We start from the raw sequence: 17,404 nt of genomic DNA, 5'->3' as shown, positions 1-17,404 counted from the left end.
ATAACATTATTATTATCGTTTTGTGTTCAAATAAGAACATTTAAGAGTTCTTACAGACCCCAACATTTTTAGCATAAGTGTCATTTTACTTTTTGTCTCACATTTATGACAAAACTGCAACATTTAATCTCAGAACTCAAATAAAGACTACAATAGTTTACAAAATAGTTCAGAATTTCATATAAACTCACCTATAAGCTTGGAACTACAACAGATCATTTCTGGCAGCTGGCTCTCTGCAACTCTCACATGGTCGCCCACTGAAGCTAAGCAAGGCTGTCCGTGGTGAGTACCTTAGAGCAGTGTTTCCCAACCCTGTTCCTGGAGGCACACCAACATTACATGTTTTGGATCTCTCCCTTATCTCACCCATTCACTTTAGGTTTTGGAGTCTCTCCTAATGTTCTGGTGAGTTGATTCAGGTGTGTTGGATTAGGGAGAGCTTGAAAATGTGTACTGTTGGTGTGCCTTCAGGAACAGGGTTGGGAGACACTGCCTTAGAGACCACATGGGAAAGCTAGGTTGCTGCCTGAAGTGGTGTTAGTGAGACCAGCAGGGGCGCTCAACCTGTGGTCTGTGTGGGTCCTAACGCTCCAGTAAATCGATGGCGACTATATTCTGCACAGTGTATTTCGGATGAGACGTTAAACCGAAGTTCTGACTCTCCGTGGTCCTTAAAAATCCCAGGATGTCCTTCAAAAAAAGAGTAAGAGTTTAACCCTGGCATCCTAGCCAAACAGGGTATTTGCAGAGCTAGTGTTTCTTCCCATACCGATAAACTTCCGGTGAACGGTTAATGTGACTTTTTTCCATTTTATACGCTTTCTTTTACAGAATCAATGTTGTGATGTAATTAAATACATTCAATTAAATAGACTTTGGCATTCATTTAGTTGTTCAAGTGTAAAACGAGATGAAAAGCCGTTTACATGCATGCGCCCGTCTGAATTGGCAGACTAGCGCTGAAAATCCATTGAATATACTGGGGTAAAATAAATGCTCATATTATAAAGACATGGTGGAGAAAGTGTAATTTAATGCAGTGTTTCTTGTACAATCTGAGACCCACTTTATATCAGATATCAATCATTCACCGGAAGCGCTTAACCCAGGTTACTGTCAAATTAAAAGTGCTTCCGCGTGCTTAAACGCCGTTTTGTCCTGTTTTACGCTTGACCACCTAAATAAATGCCAAAGACTATTTAACTGATTATATTTTATAGAATATAGTTTTCTTTATTAAAAATATTTCCCAAATTATGTTTAACAGAGCAAGGATTTTTTTTCACAGTATTTCCTATGATTTTTTTTTTTCTGGAAAATGTCTTATTGGTTTTATTTTAGTGAGAACAAAAGCAGTATTACACTTTTTTTTAATATATAATTTTAAGGTCAATATTATTAACCCTCTTTAACTTTAATTATTAGCCCAACACTTTAAGCTGAATACTATCATCTTGAAAAATATCTAGTCAAATATTCTGTACTGTCATCATGGCAAAGATAAAATAAATCAGTTATTAAAACTGTTATGTTCAGAAATATGTTAAAAAAGAAATATTCTCTCCATTAAACAGAAATTAGGGGAAACTATTAAAGAAATAAGATTTAACAGGAATTCTGAATTCAGCTGCAAATATTTTTCTTTGTTGTCTTTTTTTCCTCAGATTTACATATTTATGTTTCTCTGTGTTGAAATATAATATCATCAGTCATAACTTTTGTCCTGTTTTCTGCTAGACCTATTCTGAGGAAGCGAACTCTTCGTCCGGGTGGAGATCATAAAAGAGTTTACCAGTGCGGCCTCTGTAACAAAGTGTTTCAGAACAGCAGTAACCTCAACCGACACATCCGCTCCCACGGTACGTCTCCCATCATCCCTAAAAAAAGGACTTGTCGCTCCGTTTACCCATATGAAGTTGTTAGAAGTTGTGTCATATGTTTTATTTCTAACCGTTTTCTTCACATACAGGAGACAAATGTTTTAAGTGTGACGAGTGTGACAAGATGTTCAGTCGAAAAGAGAGTCTTAAACAACACATATCCTATAAACACAGCAAGAATGAGGTATGAGGCATTTTGTCCAATTACTTTGCATTTACTGATCTTTCAAATAACATTAAAAATGATATCTATCTAACAAAAGATACGTTTATTTTTCTGTGTGCTTTATTTGTTTGTTTTTCTTAGCCCGACATTGAGTATAGATACAAATGTTCAACCTGTGAGAAATCCTTCCGAGTGGAAAATGCCTTACGATTTCATAACTGCAGGACAGGTAAACCTTTTTTTATATCATTCATTGAATAATTTCAGCAAAAGATCGCACTGTTACTGATTTATCAATTTTGTCCACAAATAATGCACAAAATAAAATAAAAAATAAACAAAAATTATACTATTAATAAATAATATACTAAAATAAACCATTCATTCATTCATTCATTCATTTTCTGTCGGCTTAGTCCCTTGTTTATCAGGGGTCACCACAGCGAAATGAACTGCCAACTATTCCAGCATATGTTTTATGCATTGGATGCCCTTCCAGCCACAACCCAGTACTGGGAAACACTCATACACGCTCACATTCACGCACACACACACTCATACACAAACACACACACACACACACACTCATACACTATGGCCAGTTTTGTTTACCCAATTCACCTATAGCACATGTCTTTGGACTGTGGGCGAAACCGGAGCACCCGGAGGAAACCCACGCCAACACGAGGAGAACATGGAAAACTTCACACAGAAATGCCTACTGCCTCGAACCAGTGACCTTTTTGCTGTGGGGCGACTGTGTTAACCACTGAGCCACCAATTCCATGCGGCCCTATTTTAATACTGTTGTATATATTTTTAATAAAATGCATTCATTTAGTGGGAGCTAAAATATATTTTTAAAACTAATCATTATATCATGCAATTCTGCAACTTATAGTTGAATAATTGAGCATTTTAAGAGGTTTTTAGATGATTTTTGTTTGACACAATGTTTTTCTTTTAGTTTTTTTTAGTTTTTACACATTGAAATACATGCTTTTGCGATCATACTTTCTTTTTCAAAATTCTATACAACCATAAGTCTGCTGCATTTATTAAATAAACTCATTAAAAGGATATATAATAACAGAAAAGGCAACATGGTGGCTCAGTGATTAGCACTGTCACCTCACAGCAAGAACGCTGTGTCGCTTGTTTGAGTCTCGGCTGGGTTAAATGGCATTTCTGTGTGGCGTATGCATATTCACCCAGTGTTCGCGTGGGTTTCCTCCTGGTGCTCGGGTTTCCCTCACAGTCCAAAGACTTGCGATATAGGTGAATAATAGGTAAATTGACTGTAGTGTATGAGTGTGTGAATAAGAGAATGTATGGGTGTTTCCTAGTACTGGGTTGTGGCTGAATGGGCATCCATATGCAGGAATAGTTGGTGGTTCATTTCGCTGTGGCGACCCCTAATAAATCAGAGACTAAGCTGAGGGAAAATGAATGAATAAATCAATCATACTGAATACAAAGAGCAACAAATATGTATTGAAGAGTATTGAAGATTCGTAATCATAACCTATTTGTAAGCCCACACGGAAAGCAGATCTGCAGATTTCTGAAGATTTTATAGCCCATTGTTGAGTCTATTTATTTACTTATGTAAATGTCTGTAAAAAGATGTTTGTTCTGTTTTTATATTAAATTCTGTTTTATTATTATCTAACATTCATGTAAATATGATTTTTTTACAATGCAGTTTGTAAAGTAACATGTTCTGTCTTCTAGTAGAGACTTGCTTTGTTTACCAAACAAGAGAATCTAATTGGATTTGCATTGTACCTTATATAAAAACTTAACCTTAAATAAAAATTCAATTCTTTTTTCAGTTTTTGTTTTTGCATTCATGTTTTTAGTCTTTAGTAATAATACTCTCAAAATCATTTCACAGAAAGCCGCAATTTTTTTTACAAAATCTTTGCCAGAAATAGCAAAAAATGTCTGCAGATTCTGTCTGACCCTGCTTGTTATGTTAAATCCACATTTTTTAAACATGATTTAAGTTATATTTCACATTTTAGAAATGCATTTGAAAATTTTTATTATGTTTTTTTGCACCTTTTCAGTTTAAATATGTGTTTGTATAAATGACTGCAATATATATTTTACACCATGCACAACATATACGTATCTTTTATGCTTCTCTTTTGTTGCAGACGACAAAACGTTCCAGTGTGAGATTTGCTCCAGGTTTTTCTCCACTAACAGTAATTTGTCCAAGCACAAAAAGAAACACGGAGAGAAGCTGTACGCCTGTGAAATCTGCAATAAGATGTTTTACCGCAAAGACGTTATGCAGGACCACCAGAGGCGACATGTCGTTGGTGAGATGTGGATTTCATGTACATTTTTATTCTTCAAAATAGAAAACACTTGAGCAACATATTTAACATCCATATAGAGTATTCCTGAAAGTAAAAACATAGCATATGAAGGACAGTATGTTCATCTAATCCAGTGTTTCCCAACTCTGCTCCTAAAGACACACCAACAGTACACATTTTCAACCTCTCACTAATCAAACACACCTGAATCAACTCATCAGATTATTAGAAGAGACTCCAAAACCTGAAATTAATGGGTCAGATAAGATGGGAGACATCCAAAATATGAACTGTTGGTGTGCCTCTAGGAACAGGGTTGGGAAACACTAATCTAATCAGTAAATGAGAACAAGCAGTGAACAGATCTGCTCTGTTTCTAAGCTTTATTAACTTTCTGTGCCTTTCCCTTTAAGTAAAGATCATCAAGCTTTATGTCACTTCCTCTGTGTGTAAATTAATGTGTAAATTAATGTCTTTTTTACAGGCCCAAAGAACTTGAAACGAGAGGAGCTTGAAGTCAACGGTGAGGAGGGAAGCAAATACAGAAAGGAGCCTTCAGCATGTCCCAGTTGTGGAAAGGTGATGCTCCTCAGTCTTTTTTATGTAACCCTTAAATTTTTTTTTAGGCTCAAAATATGAACAAACAGTCCTGATAAAGCTTGAGTTTGTTTTAGGACGAGAATAGAGAATTTTTTCTTCTAATTCTTACCTTTTGTGGTGTAGGTGACGTTTGAATATATTGTAGTTTTGTAGTTTTTGGAGACTTTTTGACCCCAAGATCCAACTAGGACCGGTATAAGATTCTGACGGTATGATAACCTTAATTAAAAACATCATGGTTTTACGGTATTGTGATTACTGCTCTAAAATATCTTCTTTTTAAATGTCTAGGTATAAAAACAACAACTTTTTTCCTTACTGAACACAATAAATTTCATTGTAAGAAACATTTCAAATATTTTGGAACAGTAAACATGTCAGGCTAAATAATAAAAACAAGTCATTGACTTCTGCTATATTTATTAGTTTCAAAAACACTGATTTCTCTACAAGGAAATACTTTTGCCCTAAAAAACTAAAAAAATAGTCACTAAAAAAACTAAAATTTGCATATACCGTAGGAATGGTATAATAGCGGTTTTAAAACCTTGGCTTTTCCAAACCGTGTTAAACCTTGAAACCAGTTATCGTCCCATGCCTAGATCCAACTAACATTCTTAGAATTGTTAGATGTAAACTCAGAATTGTGGATAAAAAAGTGAAAAAAGAAAATTATAATTGCTAGATGTTTGCTTGAAGTTTCTGCCAACCCGACTCTACACCATAACTTTTCAATCCAGATAGATGGGGCAACCATTACTGCATCCAAAATGGTAAAAAGCCTTGGAGTAACAATTGATGACCAACTAAACTTCTCTGACCACATTTCTAGAACTGCTCGATCTTGCAGATTCGCACTCTATAACATCAGAAAGGTCCGACCCTTCCTATCTGAACATGCAGCTCAACTCATTGCTCAAGCTCTTGTTCTTTCCAAACTGGATTATTGCAACTCTCTACTAGCTGGGCTTCCAGCTAATTCTATCAAACCTCTTCAGCTGCTTCAGAACGCAGAAGCACGAGTGGTCTTTGATGAACCCAAAAGAGCACATGTCACTCCGCTACTCACCCGTTTGCACTGGCTGCCAGTTGCTGCTCGCATCAAATTCAAAGCTCTGATGTTTGCTTACAAAGCGACATCTGGCTTTGCTCCTTCTTATCTGCTCTCACTTCTGCAGATTTATGTGCCCTCCAGAAACTTGGTATCTGTGAATGAACATCGCCTCGTGGTTCCATCCCTAAGAGGGAAGAAATTACTTTCCCGAACTCTCGCATTCAATCTGCCCAGTTGGTGGAATGAACTCCCTAACTACATCAGAACAGCAGAGTCACTTGCTGTCTTCAAGAAATGACTAAAAACTCAACTGTTTAGTCTCTATTTTCCTTCCTAATCTGTAACTGCCTCTCTGGCTAAACCACTAACTGTACTCTCTCAAAAAAAAAACACATTACTAATGCTTTGTTTCTTAGACTTTACACACCTGAAACTTGCCTATAGCACTTGTTCACTGCTGCTCTTATAGTTGTGTGAATTGCTTCCTTGTCCTCATTTGTAAGTCGCTTTGGATAAAAGCGTCTGCTAAATGACTAAATGTAAATGTAAATGTAGATATACACTCAATAAAACAAGCCTCAAACCTTGCAGTTGTGAGAAATAACATCACAATTCTTCGAAAAGAAAGTGAGATGAGAGTAGCAAGATGTAAAACATTTTTTCAAAATTTCAATTGCAAAAAAAGCCTGTAAATCAATACTACAAGAAATGAAGTCACAATTCTGAGAAAGAACATCAGAATCGTGAGATATAAACACTGAATTGGGTGGAAAAAGGACAAATTTCAGTAATCAAATTATTAACTGCAAAAAGCCTGATGTTGGAATAGGTTGTAGATTTGGAGTTTTGGAGGCCCCAAGATCCAACTAACATTCTCCAGCTGTGATTTTTGGAGATTTGTTTTTGCCCAATCGAACCATCATCCTTACAGACAGACACAGTTTTTCTTTCAGTCTGATTTGTAGCATTTACAATTTCTTAATGATTGCTGTGGTGGTGGCAAATGGGCATTTTTAGTGATTTTGCTATTTTCTTAGGGCCACTTCAGAATTAAATTCAAATTTTATTCGTCACATACACAGTCATACACAGTACGATGTGTATAAATGCTTGTACAACACTCAGTGGTTAGCAGAGTTGCCTCACAGCAAGAAGGATGTCATTTGATGAACAAATGCTCATCACAAACATCTTTAAGACTCACACTAATATATAGAAGGCGCTCAGTGTTATTCACTACTTAATACCATTATGGTAACACACATAAAATTAAAGTCATTTAATTAACATTATTTATCAACATTATATGTAACATAAAACTCATAACATAAAAATGTATATACTAAATACATTTAAAAAATAAACTAAAAAGGATAAACTAAATAAACTAAAAAGAGGAATAGTGAAGTGTCATGTTGGTAATTCTGGCAAAGGTAATTTATGGTTATTCATCATATATATGTTAATGCAACTTACTGTTAATTAGGTTACATATTTTTATTGTAGCGTTTTTTACATTTCAATGTTAGTGGAGGGTAGTGGTGATAAATCTGTGTAGCACTGAAATGAAAAAGAAAATGGCTATTTTTAATTTTAAGGTGTTCTTGTTACACTTGTTCCATGTAATTGCTAAAGTAATTTCAATTATTTAATTATACAGAATTTTCTGCAACTAACCCTAGACCAAAACCTCATTCTGACCCTCACCACATATAGTGCTTACATTAAATGGATAGTTACACTGTAACAAGGACACCTTAAATAAAAAAAATAAAGAAAAAATAAATAAAGTGTAACCAAGCTTTTTTTATTATTAATCAAGGTGTTTTCCTGTCGGAGTAATATGAACAAGCATTTACTGACCCACGGGGACAAGAAATACACCTGTGAGATCTGCGGTCGCAAGTTCTTCCGTGTGGACGTCCTGAGAGATCACATCCATGTGCACTTTAAGGTGAGGAGGAATTATATTTAAGATTATCTTTTTATTTATCTATCTATCTATCTATCTATCTATCTATCTATCTATCTATCTATCTATCTGTCTGTCCGTCTGTCCGTCTGTCCGTCCGTCTGTCCGTCCGTCCGTCCGTCCGTCCGTCCGTCCGTCCGTCCGTCTCTCCATCCATCCATCCATCCATCTATCTATCTGTCTGTCTGTCTGTACGTCCGTCCGTCCGTCCGTCCGTCAATTGTACTCCTGTCTATCTATCCATCCATCCATCCATCCATCCATCCATCCATCCATCCATCCATCTTGTATTGAATATTAAAAAAATGACCAACCTACAATAATATGATAATGTCCACTTATTGAGTCCCAAAATGCATCTTTTCCAGGACATCGCCCTAATGGATGAGCAGGAGCGAGAGGACTTCATTAAGAAGATTGGCATCTCTATGGAGGAGAGTGACGACAGCTCTGATGAGGAAGATGAGAAGAACGATCCCGAACATCACAAATACAGTTGCAAGAAATGTCAGGTAAACGAGGAGCCATTCAGTTTATTCAGTTTTCTTTTCGGCTTAGTGCCTTTATTAAATCTGGTGTCGCCACAGCGGAATGAACCGCCAACTTATCCAGCATATGTTTTACGCAGCGGATGCCCTTCCAGCTGCAACCAATCACTGGGAAGCACAAACACACTCTCGTTCACACACATACATTACGGACAATTTAGCTCACCCAATTCACCTGTACCGCATGTCTTTGGACTTTTTGGGGTAAACCGAAGAACCTGGAGGAAACCCACGCGGAGAACATGCAAACTCCACACAGAAATGCCAACTGACCCAGCCAAGGCTCAAACCAGCAACCTTCTTGCTGTGAGGTGATTGTGCTACCCACTGCGCCACCGTGACGCCGTTTCAGTTTTTTTTAATAAATTATTTTTTCATTGCAATATAGACACAAATGTTTAATGCAAGGAGTAAAATACAGTAAAAAGCCAGATAAAAATAATCAGTACATGTTTCGATTTTTTGGATTTTATATATTTAATATTAAATACTAATAAGCAGGAGCAATATTTTAACAATTTATCACCGGGCTGTGAAAAGATTTAGAGGAAAGCATTTGAAAATTCTCAGGTTTCTCTGGATTTCCTTCTATTTATGAGGCATGTGTTTGAGTAATACAAATATTTATATATATATATATATATATATATATATATATATATATATATATATATATATATATATATATATATATATATATATATATATATATATATATATTTGTACTATAAAGGTCTGAACATTTCTTCCAAATTTCAAGTAAAAATATTGCCATTTAAAGCTTTTCTTTTTTCGTTTTGGAAAATAATAATTGTACAGAATGACAAATATTTTCATTTGTTATGATTAAAAATCAGTGTTATTCCACAGAACATTAGTTTCTTAAAACATTGGTATTGAGTGTACAAAAATAAATATAAACATATCTAAAAACCTGCCACTTTTTTGTTATCTTATGCAAAAAATGCTGTTGGTGATTGTTTTTACTAAATGTTTTCAGTAGTTTACAGAAAAATACAAAATAATTTTATTTGAACACATACCTATAAATTATAAATCCAGAGAAACTGAGGATTTTCAAGTGGTCTTTTAATTTTCTCTGTAGTTGTAAACATTGATACAATTAAAATGGGATGTATAGACTTCTATAATCCTTCTTTTTTTAGGTGCCAGATTATTTTGTATAATAAAAACATTTATTTACGAATCGTCATCTATTTACTTTCTTCAGGTGACGTTCGCCAAGGGCCGTGATTACTTGAAACACATAATGGAAATGCATAAGGAAAAAGGTTACAACTGCACAATGTGTAATCGCCGCTTTGCTCTGAAAGCCACATACAACGCTCATCTAGTTATTCACCGAGACCACCTGCCTGATCCTGCAGTGCAGAAGTAAGACCAGGAGAAGATGTTCAGAGCTTTCTGTTTCAAAGAATATCACAAATGTCGATGGTATCTAGAAATGTTGTCTATTATATTTCAGATATATTCATCCATGTGAAATGTGTGGACGGATCTTTAACAGCATCGGAAACCTGGACAGGCACAAAATCATCCACACAGGTAGGAAAAAAATGGATTTTAGAATAGAAATCTTCTTAAGCCCAAAGTCTACTACATTGTTCTCTTCATACATGTATTTGTCAACTCAGTACGTCTGTGGTTTTTGCTGTCTTCAGTAAAGTTGAGGTTTTTTCAACTCATTTCTTTTCTGATAGTAAAATAATCAAAGTCCCGGTTCAGTGTTGACAACTTGTAGGCATACCAAGTAGTGCAAAAATGATTCAAAGCACATGTGCGACCTGCTTGTACATCTTATGCACGGTTGGAAAAATTCAGTTGCGCATGTAAAGTATCTTTCCAGTCCTCTACCTTCCGAATCTCCCCTTATACTTTCCAGTGTATGTGTTTTTCTGTCTAAAAGTTATGACCAATAAAAATTAGCACTGTCAAACGATTAATTATAATTATTCACATCCAAAATAAAAGTTCAGATTTACAAAATATAATTTGTGCGTACTGTGTATGTTTTTGTGAATATAAATATGCATGATTATACATATTTTATATTCATTCATTCATTTATTTTCTTTTCGGCTTAGTCCCTTTATTAATCCATGGTCGCCACAATGGAATGAACCACCAACTTAACCCTAACCCAACTTACAGCATGTTTTACGCAGCGGATGCCCTTCCAGCTGCAACCCATCTCTGGGAAACATCCACACACACTCATTCACACACATACACTACGAACTATTTAGCCTACCCAATTCACCTGTACCACATGTCTTTGGACAGTGGGGGAAACCGGAGCACCCGGAGGAAACCCACATGAACACAGGGAGAACATGCAAACTCCACACAGAAACGCCAACTGACCCAGCCGAGGTTCGAACCAGCGACCTTCTTGCTGTGAGGCGACAGCACTACCTACTGCGCCATTGCGTTGCCATATTATATTATATATATATATATATATATCTCATCATCAGCATCATCAGCATCATCATCATCATTTTCATCCGTGGCCGGGTCGCGGGGGCAGCAGTCTTAGGAGAGAACTCCAGATTTCCCTTTCCCCAGACACTGCTCCTCCGGGGGGATCCCAAGGCGTTCCCAGGCCAGCCGAGAGACATAGTTCCTCCAGCGTGTCTTGGGTCTTCCCCGAGGCCTCCTGCCAGTGGGACATGCCCGGAAAACCTCCCTAGGTAGGTGTCCAGGAGGCATCCGAAACAGATGCCCGAGCCACCTCAGCTGACTTCTCTTGATGTGGAGGAGCAGCGGCTCTACTCCGAGCTCCTCCTGGGTGACAGAGCTCCTCACCCTGTCTATAAGGGTGAGCCCTGCCACCCTACGAAGGAAACTCATTTCAGCCGCTTTTATCCAAGATCTTGTCCTTTCGGTCATGACCCAAAGCTCATGACCATAGGTGAGAGTAGGATGTTTGGTATGTATGAATATATATATATATATATATATATATATATATATATATATATATATATATATATATATATATATATATATATATATATATATATATATATATATATGTATATGTATGTATATGTATGTATATATGTATGTATATGTATGTATATATGTATATATGTATGTATATATGTATATATGTATGTATATATGTATATATATATGTATACGCCCCAGTATATTGATGGACTCTATACTGCTCAGTGAGATGTTGAACTGAGATCCTGACTCTGTGGTCATAAAAAATCCCTGGATGTCCTTCGAAAAAGAGTAGGGGTTTAACCCTGGTTTAACCCATCATAGCCTCCTAACCATCCCCATATCATAACTCTGTCTCCTCTCCACCAATCAACTGGTGTGTGGTGTGCGGTCTAAAATATATTTATTTTGTATTTTTTTGTATTTTATGTACAATATGTGTGTGTATTTCTACATATATACAAAGTACACACACACACAATTCACACAGCACAACAGTATAATTGTTATGAAGCGGACAGGAGACAGAGGTAAGGAAACGTTAGGGTGTTTATTAAATGACAACAAGGAGCACATGAAGGATAGCCAGGAGGATCAGGAATGATGTTGGGGTCTTTTCCTCCGTGGCTGGGTAACAGGAATACACGAGGATGGACAGCACACACCAGATACAGCTGACAGAGGATGACACAGACTTGGAAGGACTGGAAGACAGGACGATTCGGGAGGACCAGGAAGACTAGGAGGAATACAAAGAGAACAGGTAAGTAAATCGTTTGTTTTAGCTGAGGATGACTACGCTGAGTGGTCGCTCAGTTGTCCGCTTTCGTCGAGACGAGCCCGGACAATGAGCGACTGGAGTGCTGTGCTTTTATCTGGTGCTCGTGAATGTGATGCAGCTGTGTGCTCATTAGAAGTCAGGTGATGGTGATCTTCGTGAGTGGGGGTCGTGAGAGCCTGACCAATCCATGACAGTACCCCCCTCCCCAGGGCCCGCTCCTGAGGGCCGACACCTCCGACGCCGTGGTGGTCTCCCTCTGCCTCTAGGCGCTGGGAACTCAGGGTGGCTCTCATGAAACTCCACCATGAGACTAGGATCGAGAATATCAGCTCTGGGAACCCATGTCCTTTCTTCGGGGCCGTACCCTTCCCAGTCCACCAGGTACTCCAACTGGCCACCACGACGTCGGGAACGCAAGATCTCCTTCACTGCGTAGACGGCTCCTTCTTCTAGGAGCAGTGGAGGAGGGGGTTCCTCTTCGTGGTCAGGCTCTGTGGAGGGAAGAACAGGATCGTGATAGGGTTTCAGGAGTGATACGTGGAATGTAGGGTGAATACGGTAGTGAGAGGGTAATTGTAGTTTGTAGGTGACGGGGTTAACCTGTTCCACGATGGTGAAGGGACCAACAAATCGGGGACTTAACTTGCGAGAGGGCAGTCGCATGCGTATGTCCCGGGTGGATAGCCACACCTTTTGTCCGGGTGTGTATCTGGGTTCTTCAGACCTTCTCCTATCGGCGGTTACCTTGCTTCGACGGACTGCCCTCTGCAGATGTTGATGAGCCTCGTCCCAGACTCTCTCGCTCTCCCGGAACCAGTGATCCACTGCGGGGACATCAGATGGTTCGCCATCCCAGGGAAAGAGCGGTGGTTGGAAGCCCAGGACGCACTGGAATGGCGTGAGTCCGGTGGAGGGTTGCCGCAGTGAATTTTGGGCATATTCTGCCCAGCCCAAATACTGGCTCCAGGAGTTCTGGTGACCACTGCAGAAGGTCCTCAGGAACCGTCCCACCTCCTGAATCTTCCTCTCTGTCTGCCCGTTGGTTTGGGGATGATATCCAGAAGAGAGGCTGACGGCCACACCTAGGAGCTTGAAGAAGGCTTTCCATAGACGTGAGATGAACTGTGGACCTCTGTCCGACACAATATCTTCTGGAATACCAAATGACCTGAAGACTTGATTAAAGATATTGTCGGCAGTTTCAAAGGCTGTGGGAAGACCTTTCAGAGGGATTAGTTTGACAAACTTTGAGAATCTATCTACTATGACTAGAATACAGGTATTACCTTCTGACGAAGGGAGGTCAGTGATAAAGTCCACTCCTAGGTGTGACCAGGGACGGTTCGGAATCGGCAAGGGATGGAGCTTTCCAGCGGGTAGATGACGTGGGCTCTTGGATTGGGCACAGTCCTTACAGCCCTGAACATATTGCCTCACATCCCTTGCCATGTTTGGCCACCAGAATCGTTGGGATACTAGCGAGAGAGTATTGTTGATCCCTGGATGTCCAGTGCCTAGCGAGGTATGTAAGGAGTGGATCAGATCTACCCGGTGTTCAGGTGGTATGAACTGCCGATGAGGAGGGCATCCCGGCGGAGCAGGGGCTTCCGGAGTGGCAACGACTGGAGGAGCGTTCCAGGTGATCGGACAAATGGAGATGTGTTCGGGAAGAATCTTCGTTGGGAGTTCTTCATGATCGTGATGCTCGTGTAAACGAGAGAGAGCGTCTGCTCTTAGATTCTTGGGTCCTGGACGATAGGAAATGGAGAAATCAAAACGTGAGAAGAAAAGTGACCATCTGGCTTGACGTGGACATAGTCTCTTGGCCTCTTTGATGTATTGGAGGTTTTTGTGATCTGTGATCACCTGGAACGGATGTTTGGCTCCCTCCAACCAGTGACGCCACTCCTCCAAGGCTAGCTTGATTGCTAGAAGCTCCCTGTCTCCTATGCTGTAATTCTGCTCCGCCGGGCTCAACTTCCGAGAGAAATAGGCACAGGGATGCAGTCGGGGCGGTGTATCATGATGTTGAGATAATACTGCCCCGACGCCGGTGGTGGATGCGTCCACTTCCACCACGAAAGGAAGATTTGGGTCAGGATGAGTCAGGAGTGGGGCCCTTGTGAACTCCTTCTTAAGAAGGCGGAAGGCTGCGGCTGCTTCTTTGGTCCACTCCAGTCCTTTGGGTTTACCCTTGAGGAGATTAGTGAGAGGTGATGTAATCCTGCTGTAGTCCTTGATAAACCGTCTATAAAAGTTAGCAAACCCAAGAAACCTCTGGAGCTCCTTAATGGAAGTGGGTTCTGACCAGGATAGAACAGCCTCAATTTTCTTCCCATCCATACGTATACCGGTTTGGTCAATGATGTATCCCAAGAAATGAATCGACTTCTGGTGGAATGAGCATTTCTCCGCTTTGAGGTAGAGGTGATGTTCTCTCAATGTGTGTAGGACCTCCGCAACGTGTTGGCGATGTTCGGCCTCACTCCGGGAGTAAATGAGGATGTCATCTATGTACACTATTACACAGTGGTGAAGAAACTCCCGGAGGACTTCATGAATGAAGTTTTGGAATACGGAGGGGGCGTTGACCAGACCGTAAGGCATGACCTCATATTCATAGTGGCCAGTAGGGGTCACGAATGCTGTCTTCCATTGGTCCCCCTCACGTATTCTTATCAGATTATACGCGCTGCGGAGGTCCAATTTAGTGAAGACTTTAGCTTCTCGGAGCTGTTCCAAAGCGGCTGGTACCAGAGGAAGGGGATATCGGTATTTTACTGTACCGTTATTTAGGACCCTGTAGTCGATGCATGGACGCAGCCCTCCGTCCTTCTTGGCCACAAAGAAGAAGCTTGAGGCGGCTGGTGATTTTGAGTGACGTATGTACCCCTGACTCAGAGCCTCCCTTATGTAATCTTCCATTGCCTGATTCTCTGGAAGCGAGAGCGGGTAGATCCTACCTCTTGGCAACTGGGCATCTGGAACTAGGTCGATCGCGCAGTCCCATGGCCGATGCGGCGGTAGCTGGGAAGCTCTCTTGGGGCAGAAGACATCATGAAAGGAGCTGTACTCCTTAGGAATGTGGATAGACTGCTTCTCAGGAGGGCTCTCGACCGATGTTGCAAACAAAGAAATGGGGTTCCGACCTTGAAGAGGGAGATTTGGAAAACAGGCAGGTGTACATCCAGATCCCCATTTCTTTATCTCTCCTGTGCCCCAAGAGATGATGGGATCGTGCTTCACCAGCCACGGGCGCCCTAGAATGATGTCCATATTTGCACCCTCCAGAACCAGAAATTGAATCCTCTCTTGATGTAACAACCCCACTTGAAGAAGGATGTCTTCGCATTGTCGATGGATACGGGTCGAAGATCGAGTGCACTGGGTTATCGGTTGTATCTGGTATATATGCGAGGACGCCTCAGTACGGAGGTGGAGTTGACGACAGAGGGATTGGGAGATGAAGTTCCCTGCTGACCCGGAGTCGATGAGGGCTGTGACAAGGAGAGAAATAGAGGCAGTAGTTATTTGTACGGTGGTAGTAAGTGGTTTACATTGTTCAATATTCGTACTGAATACACTCACTGAAGTCCGAATGGGACGAAGGGGACACTCCATACGGGTGTGTCCACTGACACCGCAGTATAGACACAGACCCCGGGTCAGCCTCCTCTGTCGTTCCGCTGATGTCAGTCTTCCAGACTCTATTATCATGGGTTCTGGTTCTGGAGAGGCTGTTGACTCAGGCGATTGGAGGAGTGCAGACGAGGGGGTGATGGTGTCCTGTTGATAGGAACGGAGACGATCGGAACATCGGAGAGAATGTTGGATGAATCTCTCCAGACCCATTGTATCATCTAATGTGGCCAGTTGGATTCGGAGAGTGGGTTCCAAGCCGAGCCGGTACGTGGTCAACAACGATCTCTCATTCCATCCACTTGCAGCTGCTAGAGTGCGAAACCGGAGAGCATATTCCTGTGTAGATAGAGTACCTTGCTTTAGATGATACAGCTGCTCTCCAGCGGCTACTTCCCCATCAGAACGTCCAAACACCTCTTTGAAATACTCCGTGAAGGTAGTGATGGAATTCATGACCGGCCCGGCTTGGTTCCAGATCGTCTCAGCCCATTTAAGTGCAGGTCCAGAGAGTAGAGATACGATGTAGGCGATCTTCGACTTATCTGTGGGATATAGAGAAGGTTGCATTTCGAATATGAGGGAACATTGTAACAGAAAACCATTGCACTCCCCCGCTCCGCCTGAGTAGGGCGCTGGTCGGGCCATGGGACTGGAAGGAAGGGCCGAAGAAGAAACTGTGGAGGCGGAAGTGCTCGGTGCTGGTGGTGCGTTGGAAAGTGGAGCTGGTGGCTGTAGAATCCGCTTCAACTGGTCCACCAGCTCTTGAAGGTGATCGGGGGTGCTCATGTTGTCGTCGTTATGGGTCCGGGCTTCTGTTATGAAGCGGACAGGAGACAGAGGTAAGGAAACGTTAGGGTGTTTATTAAATGACAACAAGGAGCACATGAAGGATAGCCAGGAGGATCAGGAATGATGTTGGGGTCTTTTCCTCCGTGGCTGGGTAACAGGAATACACGAGGATGGACAGCACACACCAGATACAGCTGACAGAGGATGACACAGACTTGGAAGGACTGGAAGACAGGACGATTCGGGAGGACCAGGAAGACTAGGAGGAATACAAAGAGAACAGGTAAGTAAATCGTTTGTTTTAGCTGAGGATGACTACGCTGAGTGGTCGCTCAGTTGTCCGCTTTCGTCGAGACGAGCCCGGACAATGAGCGACTGGAGTGCTGTGCTTTTATCTGGTGCTCGTGAATGTGATGCAGCTGTGTGCTCATTAGAAGTCAGGTGATGGTGATCTTCGTGAGTGGGGGTCGTGAGAGCCTGACCAATCCATGACAATAATATTGGTGATAATACCCTCAGGTGTGAAGAGCCATTGCTGTGAACAGTGTGGAAAGTCATTTGCGAGGAAAGACATGCTGAAGGAGCATCTGAGAGTCCATGATAACGTCAGAGACTTTCTGTGTGCAGAGTGTGGAAAAGGTGTGGATATTTTAACAAAAATAC

At 40.8% G+C, this 17,404-nt stretch overlaps 1 protein-coding gene across 1 annotated transcript in view; it reads left to right on the top strand.

Moving 5' to 3' along the window:
• prdm15 (PR domain containing 15) overlaps positions 1-17,404 on the top strand; it is a 36,604-nt gene that overhangs the window by 10,937 nt on the left and 8,263 nt on the right. The window contains exons 9-18 of the mRNA XM_056467361.1: positions 1,741-1,862; positions 1,973-2,067; positions 2,191-2,278; positions 4,212-4,379; positions 4,864-4,958; positions 7,856-7,987; positions 8,374-8,517; positions 9,785-9,948; positions 10,040-10,119; positions 17,261-17,380. Of these exons, the coding sequence (XP_056323336.1) occupies positions 1,741-1,862; positions 1,973-2,067; positions 2,191-2,278; positions 4,212-4,379; positions 4,864-4,958; positions 7,856-7,987; positions 8,374-8,517; positions 9,785-9,948; positions 10,040-10,119; positions 17,261-17,380 (1,208 nt within the window). The remainder of the gene's footprint in view (positions 1-1,740; positions 1,863-1,972; positions 2,068-2,190; positions 2,279-4,211; positions 4,380-4,863; positions 4,959-7,855; positions 7,988-8,373; positions 8,518-9,784; positions 9,949-10,039; positions 10,120-17,260; positions 17,381-17,404) is intronic.

Source organism: Danio aesculapii, chromosome 10 (assembly GCF_903798145.1).
Source record: "Danio aesculapii chromosome 10, fDanAes4.1, whole genome shotgun sequence".
In the NCBI taxonomy this organism is placed as follows: domain Eukaryota; kingdom Metazoa; phylum Chordata; class Actinopteri; order Cypriniformes; family Danionidae; genus Danio; species Danio aesculapii.
Note: the sequence above shows the minus strand (reverse complement) of the source record. Positions and strands in the feature narration are given on the sequence as shown.